At 43.7% G+C, this 16548-nt stretch overlaps 1 protein-coding gene across 4 annotated transcripts in view; it reads right to left on the bottom strand.

Annotated features, from left to right (window-relative positions):
* ATF2 (activating transcription factor 2) overlaps positions 1–16548 on the bottom strand; it is a 120001-nt gene that overhangs the window by 64074 nt on the left and 39379 nt on the right. For all 4 annotated transcript variants that reach the window (XM_077272646.1, XM_077272648.1, XM_077272650.1 and 1 more), the window contains exons 9-10: positions 8777–8926; positions 5238–5447 (exon numbers count right to left, since the gene is read on the bottom strand). In XM_077272646.1, the coding sequence (XP_077128761.1) occupies positions 5238–5447; positions 8777–8926 (360 nt within the window). The remainder of the gene's footprint in view (positions 1–5237; positions 5448–8776; positions 8927–16548) is intronic.

Raw genomic sequence — 16548 nt, 5'->3', positions numbered from 1 at the left:
CAGCTGAAAAGCCGGGTACTAAATTTCCAGCCTGCCTGGGGATGCGCGGCGGCCGCAACGGAGCGACGCTAACCGCCGCAGTTCCCGACCGCCGGCGCCTGTCCCCAGGGGCTCTGCCGAAAGTACCGCCGGCGCCTACCCCATAGAGGCCACTGCGGCCTACTCCGGCTGAAAAGCCGGGGACTAAATTTCCGGCCTGCCCGGCGGTGTGAGGTGGCGCGGCCGCAAAGCGATCCGGAGCGCAGGAGGGGAACTCCTGATGTACTCACAGTCCGGTAATGCAGGTCCCCCTGTCCCTGCGCGCTCCATCCTCATCTGCAATCCCTTTGGGCTCTGCCGCAAGTATGCAACGCCATGTGATGTGGGCCTTGTATGTCGGGCCACCGGAGAGGAACATTAGAGCAGGCTCTATGTGCTCGCCGTCTTGCAGGGGGAAGGGAAATCGGGACCAAAGATGGAAACCTGTTGCCCGAGTAAAATTTGGCGTGCTCCCGCGTCGCAGGAGAGGGACGGGGAGGTATACTCGCCGTGCTCGCCTGTTGCTGGTTCGGGGGAGAGCGGGTCCCATAAAAAAGGATCCGTCGCCCCCTTCACTCCGTTGAATAAAAAAATAAAAATTTACAGAAAAATAAAAATTAAAATTAAAATAAGAAAGTTGGGGTCTGAAAACAGACCCAAGTGCCTCCTACAGACACTAAGCAAGAACTGGTTAGCTGAGGGCCAGCAGGAGGGTGTATACTGCAGGGGAGGAGCTAACTTTCTTTGTATCACTTAGTGTCCTCCTAGTGGCAAGCAGCATAACACCCACGGTCTGTGTCCCCCAATGAGGCGTAGGAGAAAGTGTAGGACCTGGTATATGAGAGATGCCCTAAAGTGGCTTCCAGGTACACATAAAATTGGCCATTTTTATGCGCTAAACGCTCTCATTTTTCATATTTCTAGTGCAGTAATGCGGTTCAGTTTTCAGGTTTCATGTTTGCATGTTTCAGCGCTGCAGTGTGCTGCCTTATTTACTTGACAACACCATGAAGAGTAAGCATCTCCAATCTTGTCTCCCATAAAACACATCTGACATATCATTGTCATTGCAAAAGGAGCCGTCAGAAGCAGATCTTGATGATTTGCCCAAGTGCATTCAGCGAGGCAGAACATTCCTCAGCCAACCATTAATATTCTCATTGATAGCAGCCGAGGCTGTAAGTGCTTGGATCTCTGCTCATACTCAAAACTGAATAAATTGAGAAATTTTGAAAATATTGCTTCCATTTTTTCATCATTTGCATATCAGTAACATGTCTATCCATCCTGTGATTTCCCCAATTCCGCAACTTTTAGTTTTCACTGTTGCAATTTCAATGCTGAGAAGTATATTTTGGGATAGACAATTCTGCTACAGCTGCATCCCCTTCCTTCCCCTCCTCCTCATTTACTTTTCTTCTATAGGGTGTATTCACACCATGACTCATAACTTTTATTCTGTACTCTGCCATGCTTTCCCATACAGAAGAACACAGTAGAAAAAGTGTACCGCGTAGGGTACATTTCTTTTACTATGGGGGACAATATACTGTCTGCATACATCAGAGGCACAAGTTGGACAATATTCCCAATGTAAACGTAAAAAATGCATTGTGCAGAAAGCTCAGCCTTTACGTCAAAGTTCATACATAACCTGCGAAAACCTTAGTTAGAGCAGATCAACAGTACCAGAGAGTGGCTAGTATTCATTCCACTCATGCATATGATAACTAACAGTCTTCTATCCCTGGGGTCATTGTATACACAAGGCCATCGCTGGAAATATTAATTATACGTATGAATGTCTATTCTGCAATATTCGGACGGTCTGCTGTCCATCATCTAGCGGCAGTGAGCTTGGCGCTACTGACGTGGTGAGAGTAATGTGATAGGCAGGACCATCGCCTTGAAGTTACAATAACAGTGGATATTTCAGTCAGTGACATATACAGCAGGACTACGTGGACCCCTAACCGTGGCTCCCATGTGCCCTGTATGTGCAACGTGACAACTCCCAGCAGAGCCTTTCACACCTCTTTAAATTCTGGGTCTGGCACCAATGTGTTCTCAGATTCTGCTACCACTGCACATAGAAGAAAAAAATGTTGGGGATGTAGAAGCCTTTGGGCATAAAAAGGAAAAAAAACTTGGCTTTGACAAAGAAAGTAAATTACGGTGCGAGAAAAACACTGATGGAGCCAATTGGTATCGCATGACAAAAGGGACGTGCAGGAACAGACTTCGCATTGAACAATTTCTTTACATTGAAATCATCTAAAAACGTAATAAGGTTTCACAAACATGACATTTAGGATAGGGGATACGTATATAATCAATGGGACCCTCAGTAATCACCTTAACAGGGGTCAAGAGTCCTCTGTTCCTCCTCACTTACATGCACACGGCCATCTTATTCAACGTCATTAGGACTGACAAAGACGGCCACACATTGTACAGAGCTGCCTCCATCACTCTCATAGACTATGACGAGATCAGGAATCTGCATGCGGAGACGCTGCTGAGGGTCTCCAGGTGATTATACATCCATCAACTACTATACGGATAGGTGATAAATGTGTTATACAACCAGAACCTGGTGCTAACAGCAGCGACTGGAGCTAGCTCCGATAGCTGCTGTTTACCATCTAAATGCCGCAGTCACTCACCGACAGGGGCCCTTAAGGGTCACGTTCTCCTTGGTGCGCCAATTTTTTGGGCCCTTATCGGCCATGATGACGATGGGCTGCAATCGTACCTGGGAGAATACTGAAAGTCTCCTCAACCTCCCACACACTGAAATTGCTAAATTAATATATTGGAATACATTTTACGAGGTTGTTCACTACTTTTTCATTGATTACTAGTGATGAGCGAGTGTACTCGTTGCTCGGGTTTTCCTGAGCACGCTCGGGTGGTCTCCGAGTATTTGTTATTTAGTTTTCATCGCCACAGCTGAATGATTTACAGCTACTAGCCAGGCTGAGTACATGTGGGGGTTGCCTGGTTGCTAGGGCATCCCCACATGTACTCAGCCTGGCTAGTAGCTGTAAATCATGCAGCTGCGGCGATGAAAACTAAATCTCCGAGCAGTTACAAATACTCGAAGACCACCCGAGCGTGCTCGAGAAAAGCCGAGCAACGAGTATACTCGCTCATCACTATGATTACCTATCCATAAGAAGAGGTCGTCAATGTCTGATCAGTTGGGGTTCGACACCCGGCACCCCCGTCGATCACCTGTTCTCAGTGTCCGTGGTGGCCGGCAATGCTCAACTGCAGAGCTGCTCTGTCTTATGATAATGGCCATGGCAGGGTACTGCACATCCGCCTCATATTCATATTAATAGGAAGCGGATGTGCCCTGCCGTGGCCACTATCATAAGAAGGAGCAGCTCCGCAATGGAGCAGTACCAGCCGGCGGCCGCTACCAGGACCAGCTGATCAAGGAGTGGGGGATGGGGGCCGGGTGTTGGACCCCAAACGATCAGACATTGATGACCTATCCTAAAAAAAGGTAAATCAATGAAAAAGTAGTGGACAATCTCTTTATGGTATTACAGTATATGATCAACTGATCAAAATCAGGTCAAGTAACCTTATCACCCTAATTTCCCTAATTAAAAAAAAAAAAAATGTAGAAAAAACCCAAAACATATTTGGTATCACATGTCCACAAAATTCAGATATATCAAAACAAAATGATATTTATCCTGTACAGTAATGCCATAAAGCACACACCAAAATTGCTCTTCTATATTTGCTTCACTTCCCCCAAATAATGCAGTAAAAAGCAATCAAAATATTGTATGCAACATGCAATCATACCAATAAAAACTACAGTTTGCTACGCAAAACGACAAACCAGCAACAAAGTTCTTTGATGGAGAAGTTTTAAAAAGTTATGGATCAAAAAAAAAAATAGTTTTTACAAATTAGTTTATCAGAAAAGCATTTTTTTTTCCATCAATTCACCACACTTGGAATTGCTTGGCCTATTTTTTTAGCACATTAGATAGTAAATTGAACGGTGTCTTTTAAAACTGCAACTTTTACCACAAAAAAACAAAAACGCTCTACTATGGGTGAAACAGAAGGATAAAAGTCATGACACTTGGAAAAAGGGGAAGGAAAAATAAAAATTAAAAAGTGAATGCAGAAATGAAAATTGGCTGTGGTGGGAAGGGGTTAAATGCAGTGGTGACTGAGCATGTGTTGTGCTGCCCCATCAAAGTCTATGGAACTGATGGAGCTGCTAAGCACAGCGCTATGCTGCATCCGTTATCCCCAAACGATGGCGCGCATCCTCGACCGCCGCGCCAATCCAACAGCCTGTAACGGCAATCGTACAGTATGGAGGGACAGGGGGCTTGGGAACTCTGCCTTAGTGGGGGTCTCATTGAACATATATTTATTCCTGGTCCTATGGGTCATTCAGAGACATAACTTGAAGCTTCTAGGCCTCAATGCAAAATCTGCAAAAATGGTGTATTCTCATGTGGCAGAGGAGCCTTTGAGCCCCCCAGATACGACTGCATAGAAAAAAAAATGTAGATGAAGGCAAACAAATCAATGATTGTTTTTATAGTTTGAGAACTAAGTACACAATGAATTCCATGACAAATGATGAAAGTGTCAGCGTTTTATGCCAGCCCTGCGAGGCATTGCTCTGTTTGCTTTAAGGACTGTAATATGTTCTTATAATGAATGGAATAAACCATGCAAAGCTTTAATTGCCTTAAAAAATGTATTAAGGGCCTTCATTACTGTGTGTGTGTGAAGATCCCGTTCCTTCACTGGCGGTGTCGCGAAAGAACTTCCAGCCGGTTATGGGTTGAATTAACATAATGATCCCCGATCCCCCCAAAAATATGTTCTACGGAAGACAGACTGCAAATAAACTAGCGGAATGACAACTGTCATCGGCCCCTGCCGTCTAATTGTGAGATTCATCATTACAGCGCAAACCATTTCTATCCTGTCGGCTTTCCCCATAAAGCCTTCGGATTCAATGTATCGGAGCAGGAGGAATGTTATATAGAATTCCATTTTACGGACGGGAGGGAGGAACATAAAAGGCCGTTTCCGCTTCTTTGAAATGATTACCAGTTTACGAGACTTTAACCACTTTACACTGGGATGAAGATGTACGCAACCAATAATGTTCATTTCATGCTTGTTTTTTATTCCCCCCCCCCCCCAATTTTCCAGGTCATCCATACCTGTAGCTGCACATTAAATGAACCCAGATCCTCGGCTTTCTTTTCCAAGGATTGCACCCACACTTTCCTCTTCTGCCTGCATCGGGAAGCGGCAGCACGGTTCCGTTCTAAAAACTTCCTCCTCTTCTCATCTGGGTCATCGCTCGCTGCTTTCCTCCGACGCCCCCCTCCTGTGCTTTGAGTTTGTGGTGCGGGGGGAGCTGGAGACGCCTGCGACAAAACAAGGACAAAGTAGTTTGGCGTCTGGCTCATTTGTATATACAACTTTTCCCTTCTGCGTTCCATCAAAAAGCCCCCCGCTCCCCCCCAAAAAAAGGAAAATGTAAGCATTAAACAACGGAGGCAACAGCTGGTGAAGCAATCTCCCCAGAACGGCCTTCTGTTCAGGAGATGTCGAGGAGGTGCAGAGAGCAAGGGTGGAAAATTGCTCCTTTACTGCAGATAGACGGCATCGTAAAGCCATGACAACACTTGGCACTCACATTTCTGTAGACTGTAAGCACGTGTCATGCAGGCACCGTAACACAGACGGTACGGCTAACATGAGAATTAAAGGGAATATGTCAGCAGGTTTTTACTATGTAATCTGAGAGCACCATGATGTAGGGTCCGAGACCCCAATTCCAGCGATGTGTCACCTACTGGGCTGTGTTTTGCGGTTTTAATGCAATAAGTGTTTTATTAGCAGGAGATTATCACTACAGGATTAGGAGTCTCCTGCTTCCTGGTCCCACCACGCCCCCACTCCTTGATTGGCAGCTGTCAATGTACAGTGTACACAGAAAGCAGCCAATCAGTGGTGTGGGCAGGGGTATACAGAGCTCAGCATTCAGAGATCTGCAGCAGAGAATACTGTGATTCTATCACAGCTGTTGCACCCAGAGCCACATTGCTGGAATCAGGGTCTCTGTCCCTGCTATATACAGCTGTCAGATGATATAGCAAAAAGCTGCTTTACAGATTTCCTTTAAAGGGAACCTGTCACCCCCAAAATCGAAGATGAGGTAAGCCCACCGGCATCAGGGGCTTATCTACAGCATTCTGTAATGCTGTAGATAAGCCCCCGATGTATCCTGAAAGATGAGAAAAAGAGGTTAGATTATACTCACCCAGGGGCGGTCCCGGTCCGGTTCTGGTCCGATGGGCGTCGCGGTCCGGGGCCTCCCATCTTCTTACGATGACGTCCTCTTCTAGTCTTCACGCTGCGGCTCCGGTGTACTTTGTCTGTCCTGTTGAGGGCAAAGCGAAGTACTGCAGTGCGCAGGCGCCGGGAAAGGTCAGAGAGGCCCAGCTCCTGCGCACTGCAGTACTTCGCTTTGCCCTCAACAGGACAGACAAAGTACGCCGGAGCCGCAGCGTGAAGACAAGAAGAGGACGTCATCGTAAGAAGATGGGAGGCCCCGGACCGCGACGCCCATCGGACCAGACCGCAGCGGGACCGCCCCTGGGTGAGTATAATCTAACCTCTTTTTCTCATCTTTCAGGATACATCGGGGGGCTTATCTACAGCATTACAGAATGCTGTAGATAAGCCCCTGATGCCGGTGGGCTTAGCTTATCTTCGATTTTGGGGGTGACAGGTTCCCTTTAAGAAAATCCTCGCCAAAGTCAGGACTTTAACCCCTTTCTGCCAAAGCAGGTCCAGGTCATAATTTTTTTCCAATTCCACCTTTTTTTAAAACCCAAAATTATAAAAATACGACTTGTGTCACATTATGTGTTAATAAATCAAGAATGCTTCTGCCTATTCCAGCCATTCTGAAGCCGTGACACATTGTACTTTATATTAGTGGAAGAGGTCTGTGGCTACGAGTTGTGTTTATTACTGAAAATATCTGAAAATTGTTAACAAAATTTTGAAAAATTTGCAATTTTCAAACTTTTAATTTTTCTGCCCTCCAAACATGTGGGGATTGGCTAACAAACAAGCAATCCCTGCATGTGCGGCGACTGTCGAAAAGCATGAAACATGCAGCCGCGGGGACTCGAACATATTATTCGAGCACACCGAAGACACTCGGGCAGCACCCAAGCATGCTCAGATAACACCTTATCCCAGCACGTTCGCTCATCACTATTTGTTAACTCTTCAGGTTCTTCAAAAGAATTAACGCAAAATGGAAGGAAAATAAAACATTTAATTTCTTTTTTAAATGCTGCTTTAGCGGAATTTATTTATTTATTTTTAATTTTCACATCGGTAAGTAGGAGAAAACAGACCCGAACAATTTCTTATGTAACTTCTCCAGAATACGCAGATGTCCCACATGTGGTCAGAACAGAAACTGCTATTGGCAACGGCAGAGCTCAGAAGGGAAGGAGCGCAATCGTGCAGATTTTGCTGGGATGGTTTGCGGGTGTCATGACACATTAGCAGAGCCACTGAGCTACCTGGACAGCAGATCTCCCCCCAAAAGGACCCCCTGTAACAAACTACTCCCCCACCTAGTGGTTAAAATCTATTACAATTCTAAATATTTTTCTTGACTTTTTTTGTTTTTTTTTTCCTGTACCTTTTTTGCGGTACATCAGATTTTTTGATCGCTTTTCATTCCAATTATTCAGAAGAAGAATTAACAAAAAAAAAAAAATTTCACAAATTGTTCACTGTTCTGTAAAAGTTTTAAGACCGCTTTATTCTTTGGGTCAATTTTATATATGGTAGGTTTTTATTAGCGTGCAAAAGTAGCAAAACCATAAGAACTGTATTGTAGAAAAAAAATATATCTAATCATCGCTGTATTCTGAGAGCTATAACTTTTTTACATTTCTGCAAAGCCAATTTTTTTCTCTTTACATGTGACTTTTTGCTATGCCACTTGTTGTGGTTAGTATGATGATGAAAAAACAATAGAGTTTTGCTGTTTTTTTAAATTTTCTCTAATAGTGTTCACTCTAAGGGTTAAATAATCATAGCTTGCATCGTTCCGGACATGCCAACACCAAATATGTGTACTGTTTTTTTTTTTATATATATATACACATAAAAAATAATATTTTAGTGGCAAAACATTTTTTTGTGATTTTGATGTTCTTTATTTTAGGTTTTGTTTATTTTTTATGTTTTTAAGATTATTTTTATAGTCCCCTCTATGGGACTTGAAATTTTTATAATCTGATTGTTATAACAATTCCTTCAATTAAAAGGAAAAATCATTTGTGCAATTGGGTTTCATTAAAAAATTTGCACCGCTTTGATGTTACAGGCTCTTTGTTTCCCTGCACATTGAACTTTGATGTGGTCTGTGGTCATAAATGAACAAAAAAGCTCAGAAAAAGACAGATAAAACCATTACAAACTCCTCATCAGACCATCATAGTGGCCTGACTGAAGGATCCTCAGTTAACTCATTCTGCAGCCAGCAATAGACAGTGCGTAAAAAAACAAAAAAACACAACAAATGCCATTTAAAGTGGACAACCCCTTTAAAAGAATTATAAGAATGTTGGGAAATGTTTGGTAAAATTCAGTATGTTCTTGATATTTGGAAGCTGCGGGGTTGCTAGACATTAACACTATGCGGTGGCGTGGTACATACCGGGGTTTCGGTAGTTGATGTGGCAGGCTGCTGGAGGGACTGCGGTTGAGCTTCCTCCGGCTGAGTCTTTACAGTTACACTCGTCTGCCCCTTGGTGGTTTCGCCGTTTGTTACCTGAGGATGCTGCTGGGTCAGGGCAGCTTTAAGTCTCTATAAAAAAATAGGAAAAACTTATTAACCTATCTAAAAAAGAAATGTGTTAGTAGGATCGACCCTCCTGAGCCGCCAATATGGGCATGCAGGTTATAAAAGGTTGAGTAAAATAATACCTTGGTATCTGCGATCCGATGACCTATTCCAGAGATATTTATAAGAAAAATATGGATGAGCTGTTAAGATCTATGAGCCGGACATAGATCTCCCCGAGAATCTGTCTTCAGAGTTTACTGGAAATGAAGGAGGTGTTACCTGTGTGAGACATGTAAATTAGGAGAGCAGACCGTCCGCCATTACATGTCTTGCACTGGTAACGCCCTTCATTTACAATAAAATCTGGAGGCGGATTCTTGGGAGATCTATGTCCGGCCTATAGATCTTAACAGCTCAATACATATTAAGAAAAACATGGATTTCTCTGAAATAAGAGATTGGATCACAGATATCAAGGTATCATTTTACTCTACGCCCATAAAGACGGCTTAGGAAGGTGGATCCTACTCAAAGTTTCCATTTAAATGGACCGTACGAAAAAACAAACATGTATAGGACATTTGATCGTAGATACGAATTACTGCCAATTGATGCTGCTTTTGTCTATGGCTCTGTTCATACTTAATATCATTTCTTCTGGTTCTACCAGCACCATGACAAGTATTGTAGATCCGTTTTCGAATGGATCCCATTGACCTTCCATGGGATACTTTAGGTTTCTTTAGTGTTATGGTGGTTTTCCGTTGTTGATCGTACTATTTTTTGCCATCAGACACTGCAGAACAGAGTCTTAGGCCTTTCTGACTTCTGTTTAAAGAGGTTGCCCACTACTTTATCCTTGGGATAGGTCATCAATGTCTAATTGGTTGGGGTCTGGCACCAGTCACCCCTGCTGATCAGCTGTTATCGGTGTCGGCCACAAGTACTCACTTGCAGAGTTGTCCATCTTCTGACAGTGGACGCCACGGGGTACAACACATAAACCTCCTATTCAAATCAATAGGAGGTGGTGTACAGAGTAGCCTACGGCGCCCACTATCAGATGTAGCAGCTCCAGAAGTGAGCACTCCCGGCCGGCGGATACCACCGCGGACACCAATAACAGCTGATCGGTGGGGGTGCCAGGTGTCGGATTCCCACTGATCAGACATTGAGGACTTATCCTGAGGATAGGTCATCAATGATAAAGTAGTGGACAACCTCTTTAACTTGTGCACCAAGAACTGAGGCTGTGATGGATTCCTGACCGGGACATGAGTCAACCATAGGGGTCCGTTTAATAACAGATACATTGTGCGCTATTTCATGAAGTATTCATTAAAAGGGATTTACAATTTAACAAAACCATTTGCAAACATGTACTCACCCTCCCCAGGTCCAGTGATGGCTCGGGACTGATGCTCCGGTTTCTGTATATTAGCTGCAGCAGTGATACCACAATATATCACTGCTGCAGTCAATCACTGAGCTCAGCAGCTCCACTGATGCTGATGGCATGAGCTACTGAATCCAGTAATTGCCATTTTTTAGGTTGCCTCACCACTAAAAATGCAATAAAAAGCAATCAAAATGTCATGGGTACCCCAAAATGGTACCATTAAAAATTACAGCTAAGCATGGAAAAAAAAACCCATGTGTGCACTGATGGAAAAAAAAACAAAAAACAAAAAACAGTTATGGGTGTTGGAAATGGCGACATAAACCAATATCGTTCCAAACTGGAGAATCATGGTGCCAAGTCAAAAGTCGAATAACAAAACCCATAAAACCTTGAAGGCACTGCATTTCATCCCACTGTACATTATATGGTAAAATTAATGGTGCCATTCGAAAGTACAACTTGTTCAGCAAAAATAAGCCCTCATATGGGTATAATAAAGGAAAAATAAAAAAGTAGGGCTCTTGGAAGAGGAAATAAAAAAATGAAATGCAAGAAATAAAATTGGCTGCATCCTTAAAGGGGCGCGTTTACCGTAATTTACCTGCAGTTGTCGGTAACATTTACATCTGCACATTTAAATTGCACAAATTAAGGGAAAAAAAAAACCACAAACCCCCCCAGACCTGAAAATCAATATTTGTAGAGGAGGAGACCTGGCTTCCACCTGTGCTTGTACCGAGGTCCCCGAGAGGATTTGTCCCCGGTCTTCGGCCATTATTGTAGCTTTGCTCTCAGGAGTTACGAGGTTAAGCATTTGTCAGTGACCTTTCTCTCATTATTTCCATGCGCTGACATGCAGAGTTCCCAAGTTATGGGGGGTAAAAATTCATCTTTTAAATGGCCATTAAGTCTATGTGTTGTACCTAGCCAAGCTCTGATGTAGGTCATCCTCATCTCCAAATTAATCTCACTATGCCAATTAAGGTGATGATTTAATAAAGTTGTAGAGAATTAATTACGGCTTTCAAAATTTTAATGCATTCACCTATATGTGTGTGTCGCATAGGGAATAGTAGTGCCAGGTGGGCACAGACTAATTTAGAAGAAAAAAAGCATCAAAATCTGCTGATAATCCAGCGATGCCGATAGCGGTGCGCAACCCCGCCGATAATCCACTGCAATTCGTCTGCAACATAATACACAATAGCAATCTGCTCTGATAATAATAATTTTTTGCTGTTTTCTTATGTATCCCCCACCCAATTTTATTTTTTCATATGTTTTTGGTGCAGCATTTTTTATGCATTTTTTGTTCTGCAGAAACGCTGGGTTTCTGCACTTTAAAAAGCACCTGCGTTTCTTCCATGTGATTTCTGAGGCTCCCCACGAAACCTAGAGAGCAAAGAAAATGCACCAAAAATCGCACATTTCAAAGCATCTTTACCCGCACAATGACCACGATTTTTTGTGAAATCCCATTCTCTTTGCTTGATGTAATGCTGCTGCAGTGTAGTATAGCGCAATCTCCACCAGGGGATGCTTGTGAGGGAAGAGAGGTTGCACACACAGTGTAACACCACTGAGCAGCAGCACAAGCGCCACCTGGTGGTGAAAGAGTGGTCAGACGACCCGAGTCAGAAACTGTCAGGACAAGAAGTACCAGAGGTCACAGCAATAAACGTGGTCAAAGACAAGCCAGAAGTCAGAGCCAGATGGGAGCAGATATAACCGAGACGAGAGACAGTAAAACAGGTCAGAAGACAAGCCGGGTCACATACCAAAGGCCCAAGAACAGAAAGCGAACACTAAGACAAGCGGGGAGGCAGGAAAGGGAGGTCATGGGAACAGAGTAAACGGGCAGAGGACAAACACGGTATCAAGTGGGTCAGCTGCTCTAGCCTGGAAGCATGAATTATCACTGACATTGGTCTGCAGGCCACAGCACACTGAAATAGCCACACAGAACCCAGAACGAGGCAGAGAGGGTTAACCCCCACATGACCAGACCGGGGAGAGAACAACAAGAAAAAAACCCGGCCTGGATCATGACACTTCAACTTTTAAAGGGGTTGTTGTGGCTTGGGGTGCAAGGCACTTTATGACTGCAGACTTTTGAATCCTCCCAGTGTGCGTTGTCAGTATACTCTGTTGGCGGGTGCGTGACTGCAAGTGTGCCATTTACATACATGTGGTCACATGCCTACTAGATGTGCGTAGCCTCAATCAATACAAGTGAATTCTAAGGTATATTATGGCTTGTAGGAAGAAAAATAGGAATACCCACACAAACACAGGGAACAATGCAATACCAAAAAGGAAAGCCATCACAAAGCGTAAGAACACGTGGACCTAAATCTTGGCCCGATTTCACATCTATTAGAGAGAGCTGGTAGCCCACACTGATGTTCATTACCGGACAAACTAAATATTGGTTCTGTATTATCAAAAAGTAAATTATCCAGATAGTGGGATAAACCAAAGCCAGCGTGTAATTTGTAGGCATGTTTATGTGCAGGATAAAAAAGAGACCCGAAATGCAATCAGATATAGTCAGTAGGCTAAGGAAGAAACTAGAGAAATCGTGAAGAAAATAAATTCTGCGTAAAGAAACATTAGGTTAGCCACACGATTATATTTGGTCTCATCCAAGAAAATTGGGCCAATTATGCAAATCACAATCTGATCAGAGTATGATCTGATTTTCTAAGACGAGAAGATACAAAAAATAGGCTCCATCTTCCCCATTCTTTTATCCCATGGAAATTGGACAGCCCTCAGATGTCATCCAAGCGCAGTCCGTTTTTTTTGCACGGACTCAATGACTTGGACTCTTTGCACGGACTCAATGCACGGACTCAATGACTTGGACTCTTTGCACGGACTCAATGCACGGACTCAATGACTTGGACTCTTTGCACGGACTCAATGACTTGGACTCTTTGCACGGACTCAATGACTTGGACTCTTTGCACAGACTCAATGACTTGGACGGCCAAGTGCAATCCGATAATTAGATGCAACTCGGCCATGCTGCTATTTTTTTCCACGGACAGTCTTGGTCCCCCCAAAAAAAATCAATCGGACATGTGCACGGCCCCATAGAATAACAACGGTCCAAGTGTGATCCAATGTTTAACCGGATCGCAACAAGACTAAAAATACAGCCGTCTGCACGAACCCTTATAACCAGCAATTGAAGGGAATCTTTCAGTAAGATCAAACCCTCCCCACAGGCACAAACCGCATCTGTGGAATTGCAGGTCTTTGAAAAGTAAATTCATCGACGCCTGTATATCTTCTATCTGTTACTGCATTGCAGAGTAATTAGTATTTTTAATTCATATGTAAATAAGGTGTGAAGTGCTCTGGGCGTGGCAGAGCACTTAGGTAGCCACTGCCCCATTGGTTGTTTTCCCTGCTCAGCACCAGTCTCTCTACTGATAGCTCAGTCTGTGTGACGTCAGGTGCCAGGGAAGGAAAGCAGACATGAAGCTAAAGAGGATGGTTTTCAATACGACGACCCCAGGTCACATGTTGCTCATTCGACTGTGCCTAATGTGCTACCAGGGCCTGCAACGCCTCCAGACTTGTCTCCAATTGAGCACATCTGGGACGTCATTGATCGGCAATAACAAAGGAAGCTGACAGCAGCGGATCTTGATGATTTGCATTCAGTGCGGCAGAACATTCTTCGGATAACCATTAATCTCCTCACTGGTATCAGCCGAGGCTGTAAGTGCCGGGATTTCTGCATGTGGTGCTCATGCTCAATACTATGTTTTTACCATGTTCCACGTTTTCATTGTTTGCAGATCAGTAACATGTCTATCCATCCTGTGATTTTCAGAGCTCCACAACTTTTCCCTCTTGGTTTTGCAATTTCAATGCTGAGAAGTAGATTTTACAACCCCCGAGTGAGACCTACATGCCGGCTGTGGTCTGAACACGGCCTTAGTCATTCCACAAAACCCCCCAAATATTGCCTGAAAAATAAACCGGAGTTCAGTTACCGTGCACGTAGGCCTAGTGAAAAGACACATAAAAAATCATTATGTTGAAGAATGACTGCAGGGCGAGTCAGTAATCGCAGGCAAAGGAAACAGCAGCCATGATTTCTCATCATCTCCTTGTGTGCCCGGACCACTCGGCAGATACCGTATGGTCTCGCAGACATGAGCTATATGTCACAGTCTCGCACCGTTTAAGAGAACTGATTAGGTGTGACTTCGCACTGGAGGGCAAAACGGAGAATAGGATTTTACCCCCCTAAAGATTTGTGAAATCAAATAAATGTACACAATGAGATTTGTTTAATCCTTACACCCCTCCAGTGCAATATGTTGCTGGCCCCATTGGGAACAGTTGAGGGTTAATGGTGCTTGCAAAACTGTGTGCACCGTTTAGTACAAGCGCGACTATAGAGGAGGGGGCTTACTCTTTATTCTCAAAATGTTCTTTCCTCAACAGACCCGGCAATAAATCGTACGGATAAAATGAAGAAAAATACACGATACACAGACGCGGGCAACCCTAGATCACATCTTGTGGAACGTCGGCCCTAGATCATGCGGGAAACGATACATGACCCAAATCCAGAAGGTAGACATATATCCATCCATAGGCGGCACTATTGTTGGTGCAGGGATTCCAGCTAGACGTACACGTTAGATAACTGTCGATGGCGTCCGACATGGAGGAAGCCATGCTGTCGACACGGGCTATCAGAGGGAGAAAGGTTTCAGGATGATGGATCACAATATTCTTCAGGCTTTGCCTCTAGGAGATCAGCAGGAGTCTGGCTGCCGCTTATTACCCTCTGTAAAGCAGAGCTGCACCAATATATTCAGTCATTACATTATACAAAAGTAAAAGCAGCACTTTTCATGCAAAAATGGGTACAAAGCCCCAAATATATCACCAAAACCTCTTGAAGACAAATTAAAAAAATAGGGGCAGCACTCCAAAGTCGGATTTTAATCAACCCATGTTTGAGAAAGGTTGTTATTTCGAGACAAAACATTTCATTGGTTGATTAAAGGGAAACTACAGTTATCAAATTGCTGTAAAATAGGTTAGACAGCATGAAAATAAGAATAGGTTTTCTATCTACTACCATTATCCAGGAACAACAGCTTTTATCTTACATAGTGTACAGCTGGATTCCACTGCGTTTGGCCACTTCTGCCAGCTCACACCCTGGCCAAGAGTGTGTAGTAGTTACATTCCAGGAGAGGGGTTAACCCCTAATATCCCAGCCTCCAGCTATCCCAAGGTTTTTCTCATGCATATTTCGGCACGTAATACAAAATTTGTGAGCTAAAACTCTGATCGCTGCAATCATATCCTTTGGGGCTTAATCTGTAGTTTGCAACTTATTAACCAAAACTGCGCAAACACCTTGGCATAAACCAGCAAAACCCCAATATAGATAATTTGGGTTTGTTGTGCAGTGGTTCCTGAACAGTGTTGAGGTTTCAGTTAATAGAAACCAGATTGCGGATGTGAACAGAGCCTTAAAGGGATATTCCCATCTCTAAGATCCTATCCCAATATGTAGTAGGTGTAATAATAATAATATTAGCAAATACCTCCAATTCAAAATATAGTATAGTTTTTCTGATTCGCTATGTCACTTACCCCATGTGCAGGGCACTGCAGCAGCTTAGGTATCCATGGTTACAACCAATAACAGCTAACTAACTGTCACTATGCGAGTGGTCATAACCATGGACACCTAAGTTGCTGCAGTGCCCTGTGACATAGTGAATCAGAAGTACTATACTGCATTTCTAATTGGAGGTATTTGCTAATATTAATTATTACTGCATATTGGGATAGGATCTTGGAGATGGGAATACCCCTTTAAGTGTAAGGCCACAATGGAAATAGGAAATATTCCAGAAGATTGATAGAGGGGTGTAGACCGTATTATTAAAACTTTAAAGGTATTGTGCAAAACTGAAGCCATAATGTAGACACTGATATTGGGCATATTCCCCTGTGGATGACTATTGGATGAAGATACGACGCACAGTGTCCGGCAGACAGTAGATGCAGCACTTTGCGCAGATTTCTTGGACAGCAACCCCCTAGATCTATGTACCCCCGGGATATTGGCCATACGGCAAACGCCATCCAGCCGACATGCCCCACCTTCCATATGGAATAATCTGGCCTGGTGCGTACATCGGGGGATGCTAGTCTGGTTTCATTTCGATGTGTATGCAGGAATGGGAACGAT

The sequence above is a fragment of the Ranitomeya variabilis genome, chromosome 7 (assembly GCF_051348905.1).
Source record: "Ranitomeya variabilis isolate aRanVar5 chromosome 7, aRanVar5.hap1, whole genome shotgun sequence".
Lineage (NCBI taxonomy): Eukaryota > Metazoa > Chordata > Amphibia > Anura > Dendrobatidae > Ranitomeya > Ranitomeya variabilis.
This window is presented reverse-complemented; position numbering and strand designations above follow the sequence as displayed.